The 27,884-nt window shown below is 44.6% G+C and overlaps 1 protein-coding gene across 1 annotated transcript; it reads left to right on the top strand.

The window, feature by feature from the left end:
• Positions 1-22,705, top strand: HAL (histidine ammonia-lyase). Its single transcript, XM_005680470.3, has 20 exons — positions 1-589; positions 1,423-1,483; positions 1,591-1,618; positions 2,209-2,283; positions 2,373-2,445; positions 2,538-2,604; positions 2,971-3,008; positions 3,966-4,091; positions 5,199-5,338; positions 9,001-9,048; positions 9,647-9,794; positions 10,560-10,655; positions 10,750-10,808; positions 11,702-11,782; positions 13,176-13,241; positions 13,650-13,815; positions 16,456-16,590; positions 18,282-18,390; positions 18,490-18,559; positions 21,044-22,705. Exons 1-20 carry the CDS (start codon positions 343-345, stop codon positions 21,182-21,184), a joined length of 1,974 nt encoding a protein of 657 aa, XP_005680527.1. The 5' UTR covers positions 1-342; the 3' UTR covers positions 21,185-22,705.

The raw sequence follows: 27,884 nt of genomic DNA, 5'->3' as shown, positions 1-27,884 counted from the left end.
GAAACCAGGGGAGGGAGGAATCATAGCCCCTGCAGAGAGAGGTCAGCAGCAGGGCCCACAAGTGCCAGCAGGGCCCAGGCTGGAGACCCCAGGCCTGTCCAGTAGCAGACGCGGAGGGCAGGTAGCTGGCAGCGGCAACCCTCACTCTTGCTCCTCGCTCAGCGGCAAAATCTCAAATGGACACTGTGGGGCCCACAATAAATATTTGTCCCCTGCGCGAATGAGTCAGGGCAAGAAAGGCAGCATGTTTGAAAGTCCATCCTAGGTCTGTCGACCACACCTCGGCAGTCACTCCCAATAAAGCTCTCCCCGCTCGCCCGGGGACTGTCAGGCGGAGGAGCCATGCCTCGGTACACGGTGCACGTTCGCGGAGAGTGGCTGGCCGTGCCCTGCCAGGACGCGCAGCTCACGGTGGGCTGGCTGGGCCGGGAGGCCGTGCGACGGTACATCAAGAACAAGCCCGACAACGGTGGCTTCGCCTCGGTGGACGACGCCCGCTTCCTCGTCCGCCGCTGCAAAGGCCTGGGCCTGCTGGACAATGAGGACCCACTGGACGTGGCCCTGGAGGACAATGAGTTCGTGGAAGTGGGTGAGTGGCTGGAGGGAAGGGGCCGCGAAGCATGTAGCTGGGCACTGCAGGGAGAGACGGTCCCTGTCCTTCCTGTGTATAGGCGGTGTGTGCTCAATCACTCAGTCGTGTCCGGCTCTTTGGGACCCCATGGACTGTAGCCGGCCAGTTTCCTCTGTCTATAGGATTCTCCAGACACGAATACTGAAGTGGGTTGCCATGCCTTCCTCCAGGGGATCTACTCTGGGGAAAATGCGTGCTGCCTGAGCATCTTAAACTCTCAAACACCCTTGTGAGGAAGGCAGTATTCTTATCTACCTTTTACAATGAGTTAGCAGACTCAGGAAGGAGGAGAGTTACTTACTAATAGGAAAGACTAGATCAGAACTCGAGACTGCAGGGCTAAAGCCCTTTGCTTACCGGATCATTTTCAAAGTCCCTTTTCAAAGAACCTGCCAGACAGGAGGCCAGTAGCATCATTTTAAAACCAAGTTAAATCAATGTTGTTTAACAAAACTGTCAAACACTAAGACAAATAGGTTTAAATATTAAATCTATTAAATGCATCGCAAATTCTAAATATTAAAAGTATAATATAATGAAGCAATAGATTTAAAACAAAGCTGATGACGGCAATGGAAGTGGAGACTGAATCTTGAACTTTCACTTAAACCTTTTCATGCATGTCTACATCTCTGAATTTTTGCTCTCTGAAAGCATCTGAAGTTGTTTTAAAGCAGTTATTTCTATAGAACTTGAAGGCAATTGAAGAGCTCTTTTCTTGGTTTACCGGTAATGCCAAATGTGACTCTGGGTTGTGATTCGAAAAAGTATCTCTTGCACTCTTGTTTCAGTTATAGAAGGAGATGCTATGTCTCCCGACTTCATTCCCTCGCAGCCAGAAGGAGTTTACTTGTATCCTTTCCTGCAAGCTCCTTGGTCTGCTCTGGGGGCCCCTCCCACCAGTGATGGGGCTGCGGGCTTTTCCATATTCCCCAGTATTATCCTTTACCTGACTTCAGATACAGCAAATACCGGGAACCCGAGAAGGTAAGTTTCAAACCACTTCCTTTCTGTTAAGAAAATTAAGTCCCCCACCTCCTCATGTAAGTGGGGGAGGGCTCGCAAAATTCATGAGCAAAACATAACCCATGGGGATAGGGCATTATCCAGCTCTGTGTAATAGGGAAAGACATTTTGCTTTTCCATTTATTATTTCTAACCTATTTATTTTGGCTGTGCTGGGTCTTCACTGCTGCACAGGGCTTTCTCTAGTTGCAGTGAGAGGGGCTTCTCACTGCGGTGGCTTCCCATGTTGCAGAGCACGGCTCTGGGCACATGGGCTTGGTTGCCCTATGGCATGTGGAATCTTCCCAGACCAGGGACCGAGCCTTTGTCCCCTGCACTAGCAGGTGGATTCCTAACCTCTGGACCACCATGAAGTCCTGCTTTTCCATTTCTAATTTTTCTTCCTTAACCTCCTCTTCAGCAAGCTGTCTTTTCAACTACCATATTCATGTTTCATAGTAGCGATAAAATCTCTGAAGCGCCACATCTTGATTCTGCTCGATGCTTCCCTGCTCTTGTGTTTGAGCAACTAAGCTGTTCCTGCTCACGGAGATCCCCTTCTTTTTGTGTAGTACATCGCCTTAGATGGGGACGGTCTGACCACAGAGGACCTGGTCAGCTTGGGCAAGGGACACTACAAAATCAAGGTATGCTGAATAGAGGGGGTGATGTCCTAACCTTTCTTGCTGCCCATGGAAGTCTGCAACATGTTCAGCTCTGCCCAATTCCTTCCCAGCTTACCCCCACTGCTGAAAAGAGGGTGCAAAAATCCAGGGAAGTCATAGACAGAATCGTGGAAGAAAAAACTGGTATCTTTTTCTCTTTGTGTTACATATTTGTTTTTACAGACTTAAAAAATGCAGCACGCATCCAATTGTACGACGTCTGTTTTTTATTCTAGTTGTTTACGGCATTACTACGGGTTTTGGGAAATTTGCCAGAACTGTAATTCCCGTCAGTAAACTTGAGTAAGTTTGATTCATTCCCCACCAAAGACACACAAATTCACATAAATTTGATTCACTCCCCACCAAACACACACAAACTCTTGTCTTAGAGACTCCTTTCAACAATGGAAATAATTAATACTTGCTCCAATTTACACAACAATGGAAATAATTAATACTTGCTCCAATTTACAGAGGAGGGTGAGGCTCAGGTTAACTCACACATGAGCTGACGTAGAGAATACAGACTTGCTGGTTTCTTCCATTGCTCTATCATGCCTTATTCTGTCCCTCCAAAGATTTGACTATTTTCCCTTCATTTTCCCAGCTGAGGGGACATTTTCACGGTGAGGTATCTGAGAGGGGTTTCTTCACTTTCTCTTCTAGGGAGCTCCAGTTCAACCTAGTCCGTTCACATTCTTCAGGTAACTCATTCCAAACGTCCAGTGCCGCCTAGGTTTTGTTTGATTTGATGAATGAAGTGCAGTCAGCCCTCAGTACCTCTAGGTTCTTACATCTGCAGGTTGAATGATTCAGCCAGTCTCCGTTGTTGGTTGAATTCACAGATAAGGAATCCACAAGTGCTAAGGGCAGACTGTACCATGTTGGTTTACATAAGGGGGCAGGAGGTGGGAGGAGCCAAGGGGAGGGGCGGGGCTGGAACCCTGCAGGGATGCCTAGGGGTGGCCATGCAGCAGTATCAGGCATCCTGTATCAGCCACCAGCAGCTAGCACATTCCAAAGAGTAGGTGCCATTTCTGCTGCCAAGGAGGGAAGAAGAGCATCAGACATGATATCCTTTCAACTGACTCTCAGAAAAATGAATGGGCTAGATGGAAGGATAGAACTGGCAGCTAGCACATTCCAAAGAGTAGGTGCCATTTCTGCTGCCAAGGAGGGAAGAAGAGCATCAGACATGATATCCTTTCAACTGACTCTCAGAAAAATGAATGGGCTAGATGGAGGGATAGAACTAGGATGAGGAGCATGAATACAGTCATGCCAAAAGAATGGTGCAGTCAAGAGACAAAATTACACTGGAACTCAGGGACGAGTGGATATGGATGTGGTGAGAAGGGAGACTGTCAAGAACTGCCTCCCATCAGACTGCAAGAGACCTTGTGTGAGAAGACTGGACACCATTCCAGGGGTGTTGGGGAGGGCACAGACTCACTGAAGCTTCCAAGGAAGAGAACTGGGGAGGCAAGACTGGAGTCTCACATTTGTCTGGAATGAGACTGAGGAAGTGGGACAATCAGAAGGGAAGGCAGTGCAACTACCTGAACCAAGATGTGGAGAGCAATTTGAGATGGAGGTGGCTGGGAGGAGGAGGATTTTGTTTATTTTGTTTCTCTAAAGAAAACATCAGCTCTGTTTTGTAGGCGTTGGGAAACCACTAATCCCTGAGAGATGCCGGATGCTCTTGGCTTTAAGGATCAATGTCTTAGCCAAAGGATACAGCGGCATTTCCCTGGAGACTCTCAAACAAGTTATCGAAGTATTTAATGGTAATGCAATGGATCCCCAAAAGACCCTCCATGCAGGGTGGGTGGGTACCACAGGCAGACTTGATTGACAGGGTGGTGAGATATTGGTGAGATAAGAAGACATAAACTAATGATGATGAGTGGGAAGTGGGCTTGGCAAGAAGGAAGATAGCTATATGGGGGCAGAAGGTGAGGGGCGGGCAGGGGCAGAGACTCTTATTCCTGTGAACTTTCATCCTTCTCTATCACCCTTCATTTAGCATTCAGCATGTTTAAAATCAGAACAAGCCCCTTAAGTGTGGCCTTAAGTTCAGAACTGGAGAGAACCCTCGATTCAGTGGTGCTCAAACGTGGTTAGAGAAGTTATTCAGATCATCTGGGAAACACAGTGATTCCTGGATGTCCATCCCAAAGACCAGTTCAGTGCTTCTGGCGGCACCTGGGGATCTGAACTCTTCATGCTCCCCAAGTGGTGGGGTCGCCAGACTTAAGAATAACTGAAATTCAGCCTCTTCCAAAGGTAGAACAGAAATACAGAGACAAAAGACGTGCTTGTGATCACGTGGCGGTCTAGTGATAAGAGAAAAAGCAATCCGACCCTTTGGGGCTTGCTTCCTGGGAAAATTCCAGTGTGGAGACAAGATGTGACACGTGCAGCAACAGTAAACAAAGGGGCAGAGGACCCAGGGGCAGAGAAGGAAGAAGGAAGAGACGATCACTGCGGGGTACAGGTTCCAGATCACCTTTCTTGCAGGCAGTCTGATCTTAATCTTCATGGATAGTGTTCTCCCAACCCCTTCACACAGCATATCGGACCATATCCTGGCCAAAACCTGTCATACTTCCCAATGTTCTTAGAATAGAGTCTAAACTTAAAGTGGCTTATGGAGAAGGCTTTGCTCCCAGGAGGGTCTGCCTTCCTATCTTCTTTCTCTCCCTCGCCTCTTTCTTTCTACAGCAGCTCAGCCAGGTTCCTTAAGCATTACCTGTGCTTAAGGAATTGTCTTTCCCTGGGTGTCTGTGCCATTTGTGATACTAGATCCTTTGGGATAGGTTGGTCTCAGTGTCAAAGCGAGGCTGGCTAGAATGAAGTACTCTTGAAGTAACCAGTGTCTCCTTTTCTCCCAGCCTCCTGCCTGCCATATGTTCCAGAGAAAGGAACTGTTGGTGCCAGTGGAGACCTTGCCCCACTCTCTCATCTTGCTCTTGGGCTGATTGGAGAAGGAAAGATGTGGTCTCCAAAGAGCGGCTGGGCTGATGCTAAATACGTAAGACTAATAATAGCTTCCATGGCAGTCATTTCCCCAGGATGGACACCAGGTAGACTTCCGTGTTTTCTAGCACTTCATCCTTTCAGCAGCCTGATGACAAAGCATTCCCACTCTATGGCTGTGATAACTGAAGCTTAGAAGTATAGACTGAGTCAGGAGCCCAGCCTTAGTTGTGTGTGTGTGCGTGTGCGTGTGCGTGTGTGTGTGCGTGCGTGTGCTTAGTCACTCAGTCATGTCTGACTCTTTGTGACTCCATGGCGTATAACCTGCCAGGCTCCTCTGTCCATGGGGGTTCTCCAGACAAGAGTACTGGAGTGGGTGCCATGCCCTCCTGTAGGGGATCTTCCCAAACCAGGGATCAAACCCAGGTCTCCCACACTGCAGGTAGATTCTTTACCACCTGAGCCACCAGGAAAGCGCCTTAGTGCACTACAGGCGTCCAACTAAGCGATGCTCTTAGCTTCCCTATACAACCGTCAGCCTCCTGGACTTGGCGATCACCTTGGTAAAAAGGTAAAGTTGCTAGTGTTCACTGCAGGAATTTCTTCTGCACCTAATACACTCCCAGTGCCTATCCAGGAGGTCACACATTGTTGGAGGTTTAGCTAGTTGCTGGTCTAGTGGGCACAGAGCTGTGGATCATGGCCCTGATATAAGGCCCCTGGAAAGGAGACTCCACATCCCCCCACACCCAAGCTCTCATCCTGGTGGTCAGTCAGAAGGGCCTGGGTTTGACAAAGCCTTACTATTTTCTTTATTCATCTACACATTCATTGAGGCTTTCCTGCTGGCTCAGATGGTAAAGAATCTGCCAGTAACGTGGAAGATGTGGGTTTGGTCCCTGGGTTGTCAGAGCAGCCCAAATAATTGTTTGAAGTGTCATCTCTGACCTTTTGCTGGGAGGTCGCCTAATATGGAATCAAGGGACAGAGGACCAAGGAGGAAGAAGTTAAGAGAACAGGTGGTCCTTCTAAGGGTTTGAGTTCCAGATCACCTTCCTTCTTTACACACTAATCTTGATTATTTCTCTACAGCCAGTGTCCCCCTCAACTGCCTTCACACAGCAATTCTGATCATGTCCTGGCCAAAACTTGTCATTTTTCTCATTGTCCTTAGGATAATGTTTAAAATGAAAGTGGCCTACAAGAGTCTTGCCATATTATTCCCATATTGCCCCCTCAGCCACCCAAATCCTTCCCCACCAACACTGTATATCACAGAAGCTAGAGGTGCCCTGCAGCTGGAGCGTGCTGTGTCCGAGGTGGAGGGGCCAGTCATGTCCACCTGTCTCTTCCTGTTTCTGCTGAGACCTCTTAGAAACTTCCTTCTCTGCTCTTCTGCTTCTTTTCCCTATACCCCACCACTGCCCACTCCCTTTTGCCCCTCCGTTGTGCTCCCTCAGCATCTTACATGACTATTTTCCACTGGACCTTGACCACTTCCTACCTCCTGGAGCACTTAACCAATGTGCTATGACTGTATTTGCCTATGACTGTATTTAACCTATGACTGCATTTGCCCTTGAACTTGTCTGTCTGCATTTTTCCTACCCTCAGACTCACACCCAGGACAGAATTAGGCATGTGGCTGGTATTTTAATAAGCTGTGAAAATGATTGTGCTACCTCTGTCTTCCTTCTTCCCTGCTGTTCTTCTTCCCTAGAGGAATCTTAGCCTAGTGACTGCTTTCACTTCTTTTATTTCAGCTAAAGATAATTCTGCCCATTTCCTCTGAGGATTTTCTGTCTATCTCTTAGGCCATACACCCCCCTCTTCACTGGTGCTCACACATATGCCATACAAGTGAGAAGCCCTGCTCTGATAGTGTGAGGTTCTGCTGCTGTTCAGATAAGTAGGAGGAGCGTGGAGGACTTTAGGTCAAGCCCTGGAGGTCAGGGAGTGTGGGCAGAGTCAGGAGCCAAGCCTTGGAGCATCTGCATCTGGATGTCCACATGTGCTCAGAAGCAGCAGTTAAAAAAAAAAGTGAATCACTAAAGTGCAAACTGACTGCAAAGGGCCTAGAACCCAATATTCAGGATTGATTTTGTATACACTGCTGCTGCTGCCGCCAAGTCACTTCAGTCGTGTCCAACTCTGTGCAACCCCATACACGGCAGCCCACCAGGCTCCCCCGTCCCTGGGATTCTCCAGGCAAGAACACTGGAGTTAGTTGCCATTTCCTTCTCCAATGTGTGAAAGTGAAGTCGCTCAGTCATATCTGACTCTTAGCGACCCCATGGACTGCAGCCTACCAGGCTCCTCCGCCCATGGGATTTTCCAGGCAAGAGTACTGGAGTGGGGTGCCATTGCCTTCTCTGTTTGCATACACTAGCCTCTGATAATTTCAGGTACAAAAGTCATTCGAAAGCTAAGTCTGCTTGCAGACTAAAGCACAGAACTAGAGAATAGATCAGAGAAGACAAATAGAGCAAAATGGAAAAAGCAAGAGAGTTCCAGAGAAACATCTATTTCTGCTTTATTGACTATGCCAAAGGCTTTGACTGTGTGGATCACAATAAACTGTGGAAAATTCTTCAAGAGATGGGAATACCAGACCACCTGACCTGCCTCCTGAGAAACCTGTATGCAGGTCAGGAGGCAACAGTTAGAACTGGACATGGAACAACAGACTGGCTCCAAATAGGAAAAGGAGTACGTCAAGGCTGTATATTGTCACCCTGCTTATTTAACTTCTATACAGAGTACAACATGAGAAATGATGGGCTGGAAGAAGCACAAGCTGGAATCAAGATTGCTGGGAGAAATATCAATAACCTCGGATATGCAGATGACACCACCCTTATGGCAGAAAGTGAAGAAGAACTAAAAAGCCTCTTGATGAAAGTGAAAGTAGAGAGTGAAAAAGTTGGCTTAAAGCTCACCATTCAGAAAGCTAAGATCATGGCATCTGGTCCCATCACTTCATGGGAAATAGACGGGGAAACAGTGGAAACAGTGAGAGACTTTATTTTGGGGGGCTCCAAAATCACTGCAGATGGTGATTGCAGCCATGAAATTAAAAGATGCTTACTCCTTGGAAAGTTATGACCAACCTAGACAGAATATTTAAAAGCAGAGACATTACTTTGCCAACAAAGGTCCGTCTAGTCAAGGCTATGGTTTTTCCAGTGGTCATGTATGGATGTGAGAGTTGGACTGTGAAGAAAGCTGAGCACTGAGGAATTGATGCTTTTGAACTGTGGTGTTGGAGAAGACTCTTGAAAGTCCCTTGGACTGCAAGGAGATCCAACCAGTCCATTCTAAAGAGACCAGTCCTGGGTGTTCTTTGGAAGGACTGATGCTGAAGCTGAAACTCCAGTACTTTGGCCACCTCATGTGAAGAGTTGACTCATTGGAAAAGACCCTGATGCTGGGAGGGATTAGGGGCAGGAGCAGAAGGGGACGGCAGAGGATGAGATGGCTGGATGGCATCACTGACTCGATGGACATGAGTTTGGGTGAACTCCGGGAGTTGGTGATGGACAGGGAGGCCTGGCGTGCTGCGATTCATGGGGTCGCAGAGTCAGACATGACTGAGTGACTGAACTGAATCTTTTAGAAGACAGACCTTTGAGCTTATTTTATTAGATTCTCCATGAAGTTAGAAATATGCTGGTATTTCATTTGATTCCCATTGTCACTGTTTAAATCATTCTACAGGTCCTCGCAGCTCATGGATTGAAGCCAATTGTTTTGAAACCAAAAGAGGTAAGAGACTCAAGGAAAATTTGTTCCTTTTAACAAATCATTATGTGCTTTTAGTCTTAATATCAGCCTCACTGGTTTCTTAAACATAGCCTCCATGTTTGCTTAAGTTGGTCACTGAAGAAAGGGCTCTCCCTTATTTACTGAAAAGCCTCTCCAGTACAGAGATGCTCAGGGATTCTTTTGCAGGAGAACTTAAATGTCTAATCAGGATCTCTAAGGATCCCTGAATGATACTGTAAACCAACATCACTTAGGATGCTCTAAGTTAAGAGCCTCAGATCAGAAATTTTTCAAGGTGTCTTATCTGTAATGACGAGAACTTGAAGAAATATAGCATAATGAAGAGCTAAAGGTTTTATATGCTGTCTACATTGGAACTCCACTGCTGCTTCATGACAGGGAAACTATTCACAGCTCTTCTGTTTGCCAAATTTTATACGATGGCACTCATCCTTGAGTACTTAAGCATCACTGCCCTGCACTTTAGAAACCATGAATCAACATCATTCAGCTGAAGGCAAATTTTCATCATAGGAAAGCAAAAGAAGTGCTTGTTACAACAAAAAGCATTAGGAAATGTCTCTTGCATCACCCGAAGGGTCTGGCGCTCATCAACGGGACACAAATGATCACCTCCCTTGGCTGTGAGGCTGTGGAGAGAGCCAGCGCCATCGCTCGGCAAGCTGACATAGTGGCGGCCTTGACCCTCGAGGTGCTCAAGGGCACCACCAAAGCCTTCGATACTGGTCAGCATGGTTCTGCTGTTTGCTTGCTATTCATTCAGCCAGAGCTGGGCGGGGGGTGGGATGGGATGGTCAAGGTCTTTGGACCCAGGAGTTGGGGGGGTAGATGGTGGGGAAGAAGAAAATCCAAGCGCCTGTGCATTCGCAGGACTGCTGCAGCGTCGTCTCGGTTACGCCACACTTGATCCTTGAAACGACCATGTTTCACAGACAAATATTGACCCAGAGAGTTAACTGACCTGCCCCAGACCACCAGCTCTGATTCCCATCAAACTACTTGTTGTCTTAAGGATCGATCTGTTGGCAGGATTTGAGAATCGGTGTGGAATTACAGCTAGTGCCCGTTAGAAAATCGGAAGAGAAAAATTGTGCAAGTGATAGCTTTTCTAGACTTTGAAGGACTCTCCACTCTTATATGTAGTAGGACCAAAAAAAAAAAAAAAACACCTGTCTAAAAATGACTTAATTAAATTAGGCCACTGAGCTCCCTTCTGTCATGAGCCTAAATCTTTTCAGGGTAGGCCCACTGTCTTGAGTTGAGTTCCCTATGGGCTCAACTCATAGTTTGCATTCAGATATTTAACGCAGAAAGAATAAAGTCAATATGGAAAATCTTGCTTTTGAAGTTAAGTTTCTAATTCTGAGCGATGGTTAAGGACCCCTGGGGCTTTGCAGGACCAGGTCAGCACAGTGGACGGTCCTGTGTCAGTGATGGTAGCTCATTCAATATAAGAATTGCTCAGACTTTTCCTCCTTCATCAATTCTAGACATTCATGCTGTTCGCCCTCATCGTGGGCAAGTTGAAGTTGCTTTTCGGTTTCGGTCCCTCTTGGACTCGGATCACCACCCATCTGAAATAGCAGGTCTGGGCATGCCTATTTGAACTTATTTGCTTTTGAAAATAATTGCAAAGAATTGCTAACATGCCCCTTGCCATCCCCTCTACTTTTTCCATAGAAAGTCACAGGTTCTGCGACCGTGTTCAAGATGCTTACACCTTGCGCTGCTGTCCACAGGTAGATAAAAAACCCAACAAGTTTCTATTTTTTCTCCCAATTTGAGATACGGATAGAAAGAGAGGAAGGTGTCAGGAAGTTGTGTAATGTTAATGGTAATCCAGATTTCTTTACAGCCTCTATTAAAAATGATGTATATCATATATACCCCCATTTGTCCAATTATTATGACATTTCTGTTCTATGTGGTAAGTTGCTTGTTTTCCTTTGAATTACTTTGTCAACCCCCCTATAGAGATGTTCAACAGACAGCTTGTTGTTTAGGTTTAGTGACCTAAGTTTAAAAAATTCTAAAAAATTCTTATTAATAATATCATCCTAACCAGTCAATGGAGTTTTACTGGTTCTCCCTATTAGATCTGCCAGGGATATATTGGGAAAATCCAACCACAATTCAAGGGCATATCCATGATTAGATCTATCTGCACTTAATAGGCAGACATAAACCATTATAAATGAACCTGTGAGTCTTAACTTTAAACTATAGTGAGGCAACGTGTATTGCAGATGTTATAATTCATTTGCAAATAGAAATTAGTAGGATAAGGAGCTAACCTCATGTCAAGAGTGAGACAGTATTTCAGGTTGTACCAAGTTCCAAGCCATAGTGTACTGAAGAATCCTCCATAGAATAAATTAAATGAAAATGATTTAATGACACTTAATTTTTTATTTTCATTTCATTTTATGCTCTTTTCCTTCTTCTCAGCAAGTTCAGTTCTAGTTCAGCTAGACTGAAAAATGTCTGTGGGGAATGACTGACATATTAGCTCTACAGTAAGAATAAATTCCAGTTTAAACGTCCTTACTGTTCTAATAAGAATATCAGACTATGTGACAGGCACCAGACTCAGTGTCTTCCATGAATTAACTCACTTGATATTGTCTTTTAGGTCCATGGTGTGGCGAATGACACAATAGCATTTGTGAAGAACATCATAACCACGGAAATTAACAGTGCAACAGATAACCCTGTATCTTTTGAACTCCGGGAGTTGGTGATGGACAGGGAGGCCTGGCGTGCTGCGATTCATGGGATCGCAAAGAGTCAGACATGACTGAGCAACTGAACTGAACTGAACTGAAGCTGTAATTATAGAATTTCAGCTGGTAGTTTTAAGATCTGATGAAGATCTTAAAATTGTATAACCTCTCTGGTTCTCCATTTCATAGACTAAATGTCTGGGCTCTGAGGTTAAATGCCTCTACTAGCTGTAGATCTGAGCTGATAAGTGGCAGAGACAGGTCTGTGAACCTTGCCTCAGGTTTGGAGTCTAACATACTGTGCTTCCAAAACTGATGGATGAAAGATTACACGGGGTATTTCCAGCATCAGCTGAAGGATTTCACAAAGGCATTTGCCCTAAAACCCATTGCTGAGGTTGTTGGTAGAAGGATGAAGACCTATATCACAAGTGTGATTGTGGAGACCCTGAGTAGCATGGCATTTATAGAAGCCTTTCTGGGGTTCAGTGATACTTTGGTGTACTACACAGAAGCCTTTTAACATTTACCTAAGTATTGATCAGAGTTATGACTTTCCCCATCCTGAGTTTATTTCTGACATGGTGAGTGAGTGCTAAGTCACTTCAGTTGCGTCTGACTCTTTGCGACCCAGTGGATTATAGCCCACGAGGCTGTCCATGGGACTCTCCAGGCAAGAATACTGGAGAGGGTTGCCATGCCCTCCTCCAGGGGATCTTCCCGATCCATGAAGAACCCACATCTCTCATGTCGCCTGCATTGGAAGGCCGGTTCTTTACCACTAGTGCCACTTTACTCAAAGCCGTGTTCCCATGTTTGTACAGAGAAGTGTAAGAAGGCCTCCATCTCTTAGGGATGGAGCCCTCCTTTCCTTCACAGTAGGGGTTTCTCAGCGCCACCTTGTTTTTGCTACAAAATGTTCTGTGTTGACTTAGTTCCTTATAATTTGATGTGATCAGTCAGGAGTCATACTGGCAAAGTCATCACAGAGACAGCACTGCCTTTAAAGACCACCCAGCCCCTTAGGAATCTATTTCTTCTCCCTCACGTCTGCCTCAGTTCTTAACATTGGAGGAAGTGCTGATGAGCAGCCCTGAGAGCCGTGCACAGCCTGGGTTGGCAGACAGCAGCTGTGTGAGGTTTCTCACTAGACCTGTTCAGCGCGGCTTCTCTGACATGCTTGCTTCAGGCTGTGTTCTGTTTTGTTTTGTTTACCTTTGTGTCCCTGTATGTCAACACATACTTGTGCAAAGACTCTCCTTGTCTCCACCCTGCCTTTATACAAGGGCTGCCACCTCAATGTTAAAAATGAGCGATTAGGGAGAGACTTACGCTCCAAGTTTTCAGCAAGTGTTATTCAGAAGCCTTAACTGATTTTAAAAGATGGTCTTTGCCAGCAGGGGAGAGACTATTTCTGGAGGAAACTTCCATGGTGAATATCCAGCCAAAGTAAGCTTTTTAGAATTGCTCCTGACCCTGAAAGCATATCCCAATATGAGTGAAAGCATTAGTCACTCACTCAGTCATGTCCAACTATTTGCAGCCCCATGGACTGTACCCTGCCAGGCTCCTCTGTCCATGGAATTCTCCAGCCAAGAATACTGGAGTGGGTTGCCATTTCCTTCATCTGGGGATCTTCCCGACCGAGAAATCAAACCTGCATCTCTTACGTCTCCTGCATTGGCAGCGGGTTCTTTACCACTAGCGCCACCTGGGAAGCCCATATCCCAATATGCTGCTGCTGCTGCTAAGTTGCTTCAGTCATGTCCGACTCTGTGCGACCCCATAGATGGCAGCCCACCAGGCTCCCTCATCCCTGGGATTCTCTAGGCCAACCTAATTGAGACACTCTTTCAGGCCCTGGACTATTTGGCCATTGGTGTCCATGAACTTGCTGCAATTAGTGAAAGAAGAATTGAAAGGCTCTGCAACCCCTCCCTCAGCGAGCTGCCTGCCTTCCTGGTGGCTGAAGGTGGTCTGAATTCTGGATTCATGATAGCCCACTGCACCGCTGCAGCCCTGGGTAAGGACCCTGCCTTTTGACCAGAATCCAAGTCCATCCATCTATGGGTCTTTCCATTACCTGAAAGTATCACATTCTGTCTTTCAATGAAATCTAACTTTTCCACCACCTCTATGTGCATCCTACCTCTCTCAATACAAAAGCATGTTTCGAGAAAAAATATAAAATATAACCTAAGCAACATTATACTGAAATGTAATAATACACTAATGAGGTTGTAAATAGGGAGGTTTTCATGATTTCTCTGTAGGAAGCAATGTGACATCACATTGAACTTCCTTTTTGTGGCTTTCCCCCTAATCTCAATTTGAAGAATATCAGAAGGAAAAAGACAAAGATGTTTATAGCTACTGGTGAAACTTCCACTAAAAACATAAGGATGTGATTAAACACACAAAAATGCTTATAAGAAGCAAAATGCCCTCTATGAAAATTGAGCTGGAAAATAGCAGATTTCTGATTCAAGATTGTAAGGGACAGAGAAATAACATCAGAACAGGACCTGGCACAAAGGAAGTGTGAAGGGCTTTACTTATATTTACTCCCTTAATTGTCAAAAAATACCAAGAGGCAGGTACTATTATTTCCTCTTTCACAGATGGATATTTGAAGATCCAAGAAGGTAAAGAACCTACCCAATATTGCACAGCTACTAAGAAGTAAAGCAGAGTTCAAACCCATGAGTTTTGGCTCCCAAATCTATGCTCAGACTTCAATTAATGAGGATTTCATTTTGATCAATACTTAATCTTACATTATTGCCAAATTTAACAAACAGAAATGGAGGATGCACTTAATATACATTTAATGAAGTTAAATTTGAATTTTTCAGCACATTATTTGTTACTAAAAATTATTTTTTTTATCTGAAATTCAAATTTAACTAAGCATCTGCAGTTTTTTTCTGGCAAGCCTACCCAACAGGCAGGATAGCATGGCAGTTCAATAAGAGAATGGCCTCTGGGTCTGAATCCTGTCTCCATCCATTTATCAGCAGTTTGATATAGAACAAGTCTCTTAATCCTGTTGACCCTTAGTTTACTCCTGTGTAAAATGGGGGTGAAAAACCTACCTAATAGGGCTGTTGTGAGGAGTAAATGAATTAATGCATGGAAAGCCTTGGAACTATGTCTGGCATACCGTAAGCACTAAACATTAGTTATGGAGTTTATAATAACCACTTCTTCAGTTAAGTCTCACACTTAGACTCAACGCAGCTAACAAAGAGCCACTGAATTCATCTTCTGTCCAGTATCTTCTATCTGCTCACTTACTTCCTTACTAAAAAAATCTCTTTAAAAGGCAGTGACTTCTTACATTAATACGCGTGCATGCTAAGTTGCTTTGGTCATGTCCAACTTTTTGAGATCCTATGGACTGCAGCCCACCAGGCTTTTCTGTCCATGGGATTCTCCAGGCAAGAACACTGGGGTGGGTTGCTATGCCATCCTCCAGGGAATCTTCCCGATCCGGGGATTGAACCTGCATCTCTTATGTATCCTGCATTGGCGGGCAGGTTCTTTACCACTAGTGCCACCTGGGAAGCCCCCACATTAACATGGTGGGGTGGTCATTGATTTTTAGAGAATGTTGTGAAGTTGGGGAGTCTCCTTTGAATGTGTTTAGCTGCCCTAGGTGTTTGAAGTTGCTTGGCTTGCTCTCATTATAATTAAACTGGTGGTTTTCTTTTTTTTCTGGCCACTTGTAAGTTACCTTTCTAAATAAGCTCCACCAAACCAGGTGATTCACACTGCAGTGCTGAAACCTGAAAGTTCTGGGCAAAATAGGGTGAGTGAATCACTGTAGTTTATACTTGATTATTCCCGGACAACCTATAGCATAGAAAAGGACTCAAAGCTGCTCTCATAGGTCAAAAAGAAAGGTGGGGGAAAAACGCTTGTGAAGCTGGGGAGAAGGAACTCTGTAACCTAGGTCCTTGCTACTTAAGTTATAGTCCACTGGCAAAATACAGCCATCACCTGGGAATTTGTTAGAACAGCAGAATTTCAGGCCCCACCTGAAACACAACATTTGCACTTAAACAAGGCAGAGTGATTCGTGCACAATAAAGTTTGAAAGACAGCAACTTAGGCCAAACTCTAGACTTCCCCCCACATCTCCAAGACATCCCCAGCCATCGTCGAGCCCTTTCTTAAACTGAGTACAGCCACTTATGTCATCATTGGATAGTTTTAATTTTAAATCTTCTTGCTCAAGGTCTGTGGGTCCAGCCTCAACCTGCAAATGCCATGCCGGAATCTTAATCCCACCTCATCTGCTGACAGAACCAGATTCTCCTCCAAGTCCTGGAAATGACCATCACTTCTTTTTTCCCTTAGTCTTCCTAGCATGCCAAATGCTTACAGTGTTTTCAACTTTGCTTTGTAATATGAGGGTTCCCTTCTCAGTCTTATCTCAGAACTCCCTACAATTTTAAGAGTCCTTCTTACTTCGGGGGGAAAAAAAACCCCACATGACTTCCTTTTCCCAAAGTAACTTTGTAACATCTAGTGCTTTGATAATGACCAAGAACTCCTGGAGAGGGTGTCCCACACTGAGGAGCGCTTTGGGTGTCATTTTGGCACATTTTTCTATTAGGAACAAAAATATGTTCCTAACTTAGTTTCTGGTCTCTTGCAGTTTCTGAGAACAAGGCTCTGTGCCACCCCTCGTCCGTGGATTCTCTCTCCACCAGCGCTGCCACGGAGGATCACGTCTCCATGGGAGGATGGGCAGCAAGGAAGGCCCTCAGGGTCATTGAGCATGTGGAGCAAGGTAACCCCAGCCAGCTGGAATGCAGGCCTCACTGATGACCGCTATGCCAATAGTCCTCCGAATGGAATCCCCATCAGAACATCAGTATCACCTGGGAACCCAGGGCCTGCCCCAGCCTTGCTGACTCCTAGACTCTCAGAATAGAACATCTGGACTTAACAAGCCCTCTAGGTGATTTTGATGCTGGCTGAAGATTAAGAATCCACACCTTCTGGCTAAGCCAGTTCATCAATTGGCTTTTTTTAAAAAAATGAAATAATTTTAAAACATTCAGAAGTGGAGAGATTAGTACCATAAACCTTCATATACACCTCACTCTGATTCAACAGTTAATACATTATACTTCATTTCTTAAAAAAAGTTCTCAGTCGTTTTCAAGCAGATCCCTGTCATCGTGTTTTCTTCCTGCACACTTTCTCTCTCAAATACAAACGTTTGCTTTCTTACCCACTGCCATTATCACATCCAACAAAAATCAACAATAAGGCTTGGTATCATTGAGTACGTATTCAACTTTTCCCAATTATTTCAATGTCTTTCCAGTGTTTGTTCGAACCAAGATTCAAGACCCATTCTTTAAATTTAGTGGTCAAAGTTTTAAGCTCCTTTTCATTTACAACAGTTCCTCCTCCTCCCCCTTTTTTTAAAAAAAATTCATGTCATTGACTAGTTTGAAAACCAGCTTAAGTTTTCTGAGAGACCAACATTCTTGATTTACCTGTGAGCATGCTTGTGGTGGTACGTTTGTTCTGTCCCATTTCTTGTGGGTTGCAGTTGGTTCTAAAGACTTGACAAGATTTAGCTGCAGCATTTTTGGACACAGATAGTTCATAGGTGGGGCAATGTTGGGTCAAAGTATTCCAGCCTTCTTAACCACCGCTTGTTTGCTTCTTAAAGAGAAACTGCCTTCCTTTAGGCATTGTTCTGTAAATTCCTCAGTCTTTGCAACTGTATGGGAAGCAACTGACTGACAAAACAGCATTATTTTAAAATAAATGTAAGAGAGTTGAGTATCCTTTTTTCGGGGTTGGGGCGCAACAGCTCTATTGAGGTATAATTCATATACTATACAATTCACCCATCTAAATTGTACAGTTCAGTGGGTTTTAGTAGAGTCGTGAATATACTCAGAGTTGTGAGTCGACACTACAGTCAACTTTATAGTATTTTCATCATTCCAGAAAGAAACCTTGCACCCTTTATCCATCACTCTCTCATCCTCCCTATGTAGTCTTGTTGGGAGCCTTTGAAATTGAAGGTTTAAAATAGACATTAGAGAAACAGTTCCTTGGCAACCAAAGATTTATCTGCTCATTCACTGACTCCTTCAGTCTTTTGATGAAGGTGTATGTGCCAGGTATTTCAGGGCATAGGGAACAGCAAGACTGAAGACAAATGGAAATTTACACAAGGGTGGAAATAGGAAACAGAGGTTATCCATCTTGATCAGCTGAAGGGAGAAGGAGAAAGCTGATTTACCTGGGTAGTCCTCCCCTTCTCAGCATTAAAGATGCAGCTGAGGGGTTAGGAAAGTAGATTTTAAATGGTATACAAATACCAAGGGAGCTTCATTCTACCGATAGACTGAGAACCAACTATCCGTTAGTTGGCTGGCAGCTTGCGTGGGCTTTATACCCCTCAAGCTTGGAGTCACACTCTAACCAGCCATCCCCTCATCCTTCTTGTTTCAGTGCTGGCCATTGAGCTTCTTGCAGCCTGCCAGGGCATAGAGTTCCTCCGCCCCTTGAAAACCACCACTCCACTGGAGAAGGTCTATGACCTGGTGCGCTCTGTTGTGAGGTAAAACCAAACAGATCCCTGGAAAGTGACACCGTTTCACACCTGTGGACCCTGGCAGCGGTTAACGTTGGCTGATGGTGTGACATGCTTTCTCTGCAGGCCCTGGATAAAAGATCGCTTCATGGCCCCAGACATCGAGGCAGCACACAGGCTGCTCGTAGAGCAGAAGGTAAGCGGGCTGCCTGGCTTGTTGTTTAGTTTGGGGTCTTTAAGAGGGAGCATGGGTTACCCAGTGGCTCAGTTGGTGAAGAATCTGCCTGCAATACAGAAGACCCATGTTCGATCCCTGGGTTGGGAATATTCTCCTGGAGAAGGAAATGGCAACCCATTCCAGTATTCTTGCCTGGAAATCCTGTGGAAAGAGGAGCCTGGTGGGCTACAGTCCATGGGGTTACAAGAGTCAAGAGATAACTTCGTGACTAAATCACCCTACCACAAGGGGAAGCAGGGTGGAAGTGGGGAGTAGAGAAGAAACATTCTCTTATTCTTCTGTTTCCTGGGTGTTTCTTGGAAGTGAACCAAAAGATATTCATGCAACTTTTAAGGCCACTAAGAAGCTATTTGACAGACTCTCAAGTGCCCCATGTTGCATCCAAACATTGACTGTCTAAGGATTAGGAGCTGAAATGAATTTTAAATAGAATTTTGGGACAAGTATTCATGGGGAGAAAATAAGATGAAAGTTCATAGATTTCTCCTCACCAAGAAGGTTCTCTTTTATTTGAAAGTACACTCTTTTCCTGTAATGCTGCCCCCACCTGGTCCAGCAACTGCACAGACCTGAAGGGAAAACAAACTTTAGGGCTCTGGGTCTACCTCCTGCGCTGGTGTGTCCTCCCTGTCATGCTGGGTGAGATACGGGTTCTCTTCATCGCTTCTTCCCTCTGGTTTCATTGACTACAGACTTGTCTAACTGGGACAGATGCCTAGAATGCGGACTCATTTTTAAAATATATTTTTAAAGTTCTTTAAACCTTCTGCAGTAATTTGTAGCTATCATGTCCGTTAGAGTTGCTTGACTTCCTTTGGAACTATTGCTCTGCTCTTGAGAAGTTTTTTCCTTTGACCTTCACTCCTGTCATTTGCAAGTGTTCCCCATACCCTTTGAGGGGGAATTCCCTTGCTTGCTGCCAGTTTTGGTGCTAGAAGAGAGGTAGGTGAGAGCTCAGCCTTTTTTCAATTGAAATATGCTTGACATACATCATTATATTAGTGTACAACATGATTTGATCTATCTATTGCAAAATGGTTACTACAGTTAGTTAACCTCCATTACCACACAGTTATTTTTTTTCTTGTGATAGGAACTTCTTAAGATCTATTCTTTTAGCAAATTTCAAATATACAATACAGTATTATTAACTATAGTCACCAAGCTGTACATTGCATCTCCAGGATTTATTTATTTTATAAGCAGAAGTTTGTACCTTCTGACTACTGTCAAATCATTTCCTTACCCACTCCTCCACCCTCTGCTTCTGGTAACACCAACCTCTTCCCTGTATTTTATTTTTTTTAGATTCCACATACAAGTGAGATCATATGATATTTGTCTGACATTTCACTTATGATGACCGCAAGGCCCATCTGTGTTGTTGTAAATGGCAACAGCTCCTTCTTTCTTATGGCTGAATAATATTCCACTGTGTGTGTGTGTGTGTGTGTGTGTGTGTGAGTGAGTGACAGTTTCTTTATCCATTCATTTGATGGTGAACACTTAGGTGCTTCCTTGCCTTGGCTCTTGTAAATAACACTGGAGTGAACATGGCAGTGAAGATATCTTTTCAAGGAGGTTAGCTCCAGTATTTTCAAGTATCTCTTCAAGGAGGTCCCACTCCAGTATTCTTGCCTGGAAAATTCCATGGACAGAGGAGCCTGGCAGGCTACAGTCCCTGGGGTCACTTTTGAAAGAATACATTTTCTAAGGTAATACAAACGAATAGGAAATACTCCTTTCCTATCAGGGGCAACTGAATAAAAAGCAGCTATAATATAAACTGAAAACTGGATCTTCATCTGAGAAGGTGTTATGCTTGAAAGGGAATAGGTTGGTGGGTAGAGGTAAACCCTGAATAAGGCTATGAAGCTGTGCTTCTCGAACTGTAAAGAGCACGTGGATTTCCCAGGGATCTTGTTAAGATGCAGATTCAGATTCAGCAGGTCTGCAGTAGGGCTGACATTCTGACTCGTCCCAGGTGATGCTGCTGGTGCAGGGGCCATGCTCTGAGGAACAAGGGTCCAAAGAACAGAGGGCATGTGGTGTGGAACTGGGGCAAAGAGGAGACCAACTGCCTCTTATCATTAAAGGCTTGCCTCAGAAAACACACAGTTCCACCCTTGAGTAACTTTCCTTAATTCCACCCACACTGAATCCTTTAGGTTTTGTGTGTTCACTGGCTTGTTTTGTTTTAGAAGAGCAAACAGCTGAAAACCTTAATGTCACTTTAGAAACATTTTGAACTTTGTATTTCAAAAGCTGTTAAAGCAACCAAAAACGAATTGACAGGTCAAGTGTCAAATGGCTTATGATGAAAGCAAGCAAACAGCTGCTATGTATCTAGTCAGGTAGAGATAATGCTTTGACTTCAGATGAAGTTGTTTAATGCATGTGAAAACAATGTTGTCAATACTTTGCTCTGTCCTTGCATCTCAGGTTTGGGAAGTAGCTGCACCATACATTGAAAAATATAGAATGGAGCATATTCCAGAATCAAGACCTGTTTCTCCAACAGCATTTTCACTGGAATTTCTGCACAGGAAATCTAGCAACATCCCAGAGTCTGAGGATCTTTAATGCTTTTTGTCATGAATTAGCAGATTAGATAGCACTTAATTTGACAACAAATAGTACTATGCTGAAGGAGAGACCTGAGAACTTTCTCAGGTGGATCAATTTATTATACAGTTTGGGTCTTATAATGCCTGCTCTGGTTAGGCTGGTGATAATATTACATTTACTAAATCTAGTACTGTGTTCTTGTTGACCTGAGTTAGAGATGTAAACGGTGTTTCCAGGTTATAGGACTTTAATTATTTCTTAATGATATCTACAGGTCACTCATTCTTAAGGGTGAGAATAGTAACCACAATTGTGTGGATGTTTGACTCTTGGCATTAGATGAACTCAAATCTTGAAACAGATTGATGGCATTCTTTTCCAAAAACATTAGACTTCCGTGAATCTTTCTTTTGTTTTGGTTTTTGGTTGTTCTTTTTGTTTTTGCTTTGACAAGTTCTAGTTAACTTTGGTGGATTATACTAAGCCATGATATGATGAATGTTCCTTAATATGTTTTCATAAGCAATACTTTTAAAGTCATAACTTGTTCTCAAGCTGCTTTTTATTAGTTGAATTGCAGTAAAGAAGAGTCAATTGGTCAACAAGAGATTCTGCGTCAAGGAGTTAAGGAATGAACAGAAAGATTGCTATTAGAGTGGTTCTCAATGAACTGTTTCATATTTATCAAATGTCACTATGCATATCAAAGAAGGATTCAGATGCTTTAACTGTAGTTGGAGGTTAGTGTTATTGCTGCCTTATTACGTGTTAGTACTTTGTTCGTGTTCTTGTAATAACCTAGCTTAAGAAGCCTCCTCATTTCACAGGTAAGGAATTTGATGTTTAGAAGTTAATCAACCCCCTCTCTGTGATGGTAATCATTAAAACAAGGCCCTGTTGACAGACATCAGATGGGCCTCAGGATGTTACCCAGTCTGTTCCCTCCCCACTGAAGAAGATAAAGGACCTCTTGGGAAGGCTTAAATGTAACTGTCCAAATGAAGGATGGATCTAATGACTTCTTGACTCCCTGACGCTATGACTCTGCACCTTTCTGTGCAAACAGGAGCAAAGCACTTTCCAAGTGCAGCGAAACCTTGGCTCTAACGACTGCAGTTGGTCGAGGAAAGGGCAGACATGCTTGCCCGCTTTCCTACCTGATGACAGCCTAAAATGGGTCCAACGTGTATTTCACAGCAGTTTTTTCTAATTGCAACCTGTCCACAGGAAAGGTGGAGAGAAAGGTACAAACCAAAATGTGCTGAGGAACCTGTAGACCGAAAGGTGGTTCTTGATGCTGTTCTTTGCTGAAACGTGGACATAGGAATGAAGTTTATTCATTCTTATCCACAAGTTGCAGTGGAGCAAGTAAACCCAGTGGTTTGATGGCTGTTTGTCGCTTTGCTGCGGGGTGTGCTGGTTGCCAGGGCTGGTCCTCTGGGGCCCTTCATTATTGAGTTTTCTATACAGCTCTGTAACTGTGCCCTCAAGGGAATTTCAAGGTAAATGTGGAATAAACTAAGTCTTACTGTCATATGTCATTGCTGTATTCTTAGATTTTTATAACAATGTATATCACCTCACCAGGGAAAGGTTATTCTAATTGCAGTTGATTACATTTGCGTAAGATTTTTGTCATTGAATGTTCACATGGTACAAAGTGTCTTTAGACAATGTGATTGATTTGGTAGACATTCTTTCTCTCTCTTTCCCACTGAGGAGCCCAGAAGAGCTGGAGGCATCATGATTTTCATCCAGGTGAGCTCACCTGGGCTTCTTTACCTGCTCTTAGGGCAGCCAGAGAGAAAAACTGAAAGCGCAAGGGCTTTTCAAGCTCCTTTTGTGCCACATTTGCTAATGTGCAGTTGGCCAAAGCAAGTCACGTGTCAAGCCCACATCAGTTTGGGAGAGAAACACATGAGGGCATATGATTTGGGGCTGTTGCTATAACAACCTACCACATACATGAAACTTCACACATAACCTGAAAAATTCCGAAGAAGCTACTTTTCATTACTACTTAAAGCTGTGTCTCGTTTCTGAACCTGGTCACTGAGTTATTATCTTTTTTATTAAAGCTTCTAATTATCTCATGAATAGCATGATCATTTTACACTTGGGAGTTTACTTTGGTTGAAGGTACTCATTTATTAAATGTAAACATTTAATGTTAACATTAACATTATACAAAAAAAAAAAGTGTTGGAGGAAGCTCATTTCAGCTCGGGGCACAAGCTTGAGCTGTTCGTCTCAAGACGGTCCCGTTCCCTTTACTGGGTGATTAGTTCAAGAGATATTAGTGGGGGGTACAGCTTGGGCCAATGAAACAGAAGAATTTTACTGGAGGTGAGACAGGCCTGGGTCCTGGGACCCTTTGTTGCAATGCTACAGTGCTTATACCTGGACACACCTTTTCTTGAGCAACAAAGAAACTATATGGGACTAAAATGAACCATGTGCATAGTCAGTTGGGACAAATTCTGAACAAGAGCTGCAAAAAGATTTAGGAAAACACCCAACTGCAACTTTTAAAGAGCCTGGAGCAAAAGAAGGAGGTTGCGAGCAAAAGCAGGGGACTGGGCATGCCCCCTGCACATGCCACCACCTAAGCCACTCCTCTGGCCAGTCTCTGCTCACACCCTTACCCTCACTCCATATAAGGAACAAATTTCCCCCACCCCTTAGGGAGCTAGCAACAAGGGAACCTGCTGATTGTTCTCACCCTCCCCGCAACCCCTGCTGCAACAGGAGCCCGAGTAAAACCTTGCCTGAATTTCTTGTCTGGCCTCTGATCAATTTGCATTGGCTAAGGAGGCCAAGAACCCTGGTCAGTAACAGAGGCTTCTAGAAAACTCTTTCTCTCCCGAGAGCAGACTTTCTCCCTGTCCTGCTTGACCTGAATGAGGAGGCACAGCCCCTCTGACTGTTGCTAGACTGCCACGGCGGGGGGGGGGGCGGGGGGGTACCTAGCCTTGGGGTGTCCCCAACACTGCAGGACACAGCAGGAGCGGGGAAGGACTCTGGGTCTTCAGGGGTCCTGAACTGCTGGATAAACCAGTCCTGAAGCCTGTCCTTGTGAACTTTCAAGGAGGAGCTAATAAGCTTCCTTGTTTTTCAAGCCATGGTCAGGTAGGGGTGTTCATATTTCACTGTGCCATTTGGAGAGCTTTCATCCAGACTTCTAGCACCTGATACCTCCTCCTCTCTCCACCAAAGGACTTGGTTAAGGTGTCTTTCCAGAGTCCACTCACACAGCACATATCTGAGTGCTGACTGTGTTGACTAAAACCGGATTCTTCTTTCTACACCAAACACTTGTCCTGGTCCTAACCTGTTCAAAAACTTGCAGTGGCCTCCCATGACTTTAAGAATGAAGTTCCAACTAGTGAGCCTGACATTCCAAGTCTCGTGAAACCTGAGTCAACGTTATAGTCCCAGTACCCCCACTCTAGGAGGACTCAGACCCGACTGCCTCCTGAACACCCTCATGATCCCCCACCTTGGAGCCTTTCCTTCACATCAAAATCCTTCCAAGCTCCCAAGTTGAGGATGGCAACACCCCTTTCCACCCAATCATGACACTGTTTCTTGTTTAGGTTTTACCTTTACTTCCCCATAAGCATCATCTTTTGACATTACATTCAGTCAGTTCAGTTGCTCAGTCGTGTCTGACTCTGCGACCCCATGAACCACAGCACGCCAGGCCTCCCTGTCCATCATCAACTCCCGGAGTCCACCCAAACCCATGTCCATTGAGTCGGTGATGCCATCCAACCATCCTCTGTCGTCCCCTTCTCCTCCTGCCCTCAATCTTTCCCAGCATCAGGGTCTTTTCAAACGAGTCAGCTCTCTGCATCAGGTGGCCAAATATTGGAGTTTCAGCTTCAACATCAGTCCTTCCAATGAACACCCAGGACTGATCTCCTTTAGGATGGACTGGTTGGATCTCCTTACAGTCCAAGGGACTCTCAAGATCCTCTCCAACACCACAGTTCAAAAGCATCAATTCTTCTGTGCTCAGCTTTCTTTATAGTCCAACTCTTACATCCATACATGACTACTGGGAAAACCATAACCTTGACAAGACGGACCTTTGTTGGCAAAGTAATGTCTCTGGTTTTTAATATGTTGTCTAGGTTGGTCATAACTTCCCTTCCAAGGAGCAAACGTCTTTTAATTTCATGGCTGTAATGACCATCTGCAGTGATGACATTACATTACAGAATGACATTACATTAAGGGATTCATATGCTCTTTCCAATATGTGGAGCAAGTACTTTCTTTCACACTTCATTCCTGGGTTGGCCTGCTGAGTGTATTTTAATAAGTACTTTTCACTTGTGCACCATTCATTACTTCATTCATTGATCACCTCCTATGAACCAGTCACTATGCTTGATCCTGGGGACATGACCAGGCCCTTTCCTCTCCTAACACACAGTCTAAAGAGAAGGATATTTAGGCTGCAATGCTCTAGAGGTGCTCACAGACGAATGGGAGCACGGTGGGGATGGGGCGGGACTAGCTCCAGTTTCCCACATTAAGAAGAGAGGGAAAGCACTCTAGGCACAGGAAAGGGTGCTGCAAGGTCTGGAGCAGCAAAAGCAAATGGAGGTTTTGAGGCACCATGTGTGGCTAGGGTCTACACCGCAGCCCTTCTCAGACTCAAGGGGGCAGACAAATCACCTGTGGGTTTGTTAAGACCAGATTCGGATTCAGTAGATGTGGAGTGGGGTTGACGTTCTGCGTCCCTAGCCAGTTTCCGTGAGTTGCAAGGGGCCTGTAGGACACTGGTCTGGGAGGAATAAGGCAGTTTCAGGTGGGCATCTTCCTCTGGTTTCTTTCAAAAAAGGACAAGAATGCTACTTATTTAGAGTTAATGTTTCCTAGAAGGAAAATGGGCTTCCCTAGTGGCTCAGATGGTAAGAATCCGCCTGCAATTGGGAGATCGGGGCTCGATCCCTGGGTTGGGAAGATCCCCTGGAGAAGGGCATGGCAACCCACTCCAGTATTCTTGCCTGGAGAATCCCCATGGACAGAGGAGTCTGGCGGGCTGCAGTCTATGGGGTCACAAAGAGTTGGACATGATTGACCAACTAAGGACACACAGAAGGAAAACAAGAAGTGCTTCACCTGCTTATTCCGTAAGTGTAAGGATGTACTTCTGCATGGCTTGGGTTCTAGGACAGACCTAATCTTTAGTTCTGGCCTTTCTAGCTATCTCCTGCACCCCAGACTCCCACTGTTAACTACGAGACCAGTCACAGGGGAGGTATCACCCACTGCAACCATGTGCTTCCCACAGCCCCTTTCAGCTTCTTCACCAAGCATGTGAGGAGCCGAGCTCCAGAGACTCTGCACTAATAGCCAGTGACAGCGACATGTACTGTTACCTTTAACCTTCTGACAAGGGATCTCTTGATTTGATCTATACTGAATACAGTAAAGACTCATTGCTTCAGGCTCCATCCACTTGAAATGGATGATAACATCCTTCAGCAATACGAACCGTGAACTTCCAGATGTTCAAGCTGGTTTTAGAAAAGGCAGAGGAACCAGAAATCAAATTGCCAACATCTGCTGGATCATTGAAAAAGCAAGAGAGTTCCAGAAAGACATCTATTTCTGTTTTATTGACTATGTCAAAGCCTTTGACTGTGTGGATCACAATAAACTGTGGAAAATTCTGAAAGAGATGGGAATACCAGACCACCTGACCTGCCTCCTGAGAAATCTATATGCAGGTCAGGAAGGAACAGTTAGAACTGGACATGGAACAACAGACTGGTTCCGAATAGGAAAAGGAATATGTCAAGGCTGTATATTGTCACCCTGCTTATTTAACTTCTATGCAGAGTACATCATGAGAAATGCTGGGCTGGATGAAGCACAAGCTGGAATCAAGATTGCTGGGAGAAATATCAATAACCTCAGATATACAGATGACACCACCCTTATGGCAGAAAGTGAAGAAGAACTAAAAAGCCTCTTGATGAAAGTGTAAGAGGAGAGTGAAAAAGTTGGCTTAAAGCTCAACATTCAGAAAATGAAGATCATGGCATCTGATCCCATCACTTCATGGGAAATAGATGGGGAAACAGTGGAAACAGTGTCAGACTTTGTTTTTCTGGGCTCCAAAATCACCTCAGATGGTGAATACAGCCATGAAATTAAAAGATGCTTATTCCTTGGAAGGAAAGTTATGACCAACCTAGACAGCATATTCAAAAGCAGAGACATTACTTTGCCAACAAAGGTCCGTCTAGTCAAGGCTATGGTTTTTCCAGTAGTCATGTATGGATATGAGAGTTGAACTATAAAGAAAGCTGAGCACAGAACTGATGCTTTTGAACTGTGGTGTTGGAGAAGACTCTTGAGAGTCCCTTGGACTGCAAGGAGATCCAATCAGTCCATCCTAAAGGAGATCAGTCCTGGGTGTTCATTGGAAGGACTGATGTTGAAGCTAAAACTCCAATACTTTGTCTACCTGATATGAAGAGCTAACTCGTTGGAAAAGACCCCGATACTGGGAAAGATTGAGGGCAGGAGGAGAAGGGGACGACAGAGGATGAGATGGTTGGATGGCATCACCGACTCAATGAACATGGGTTTGGGTGGACTCCCGGAGTTGGTGATGGACAGGGAGGCCTGGCATGCTGCAGTTCATGGGGTCACAAAGAGTCAGACATGACTGAGCAACTGAACTGACTGAACT

Source organism: Capra hircus, chromosome 5, assembly GCF_001704415.2.
Source record: "Capra hircus breed San Clemente chromosome 5, ASM170441v1, whole genome shotgun sequence".
NCBI classification, from domain to species: Eukaryota; Metazoa; Chordata; class Mammalia; order Artiodactyla; family Bovidae; genus Capra; species Capra hircus.
The sequence above is the reverse complement of the archived record's forward strand: the minus strand, read 5'-3'. Positions and strand labels throughout refer to the sequence as shown.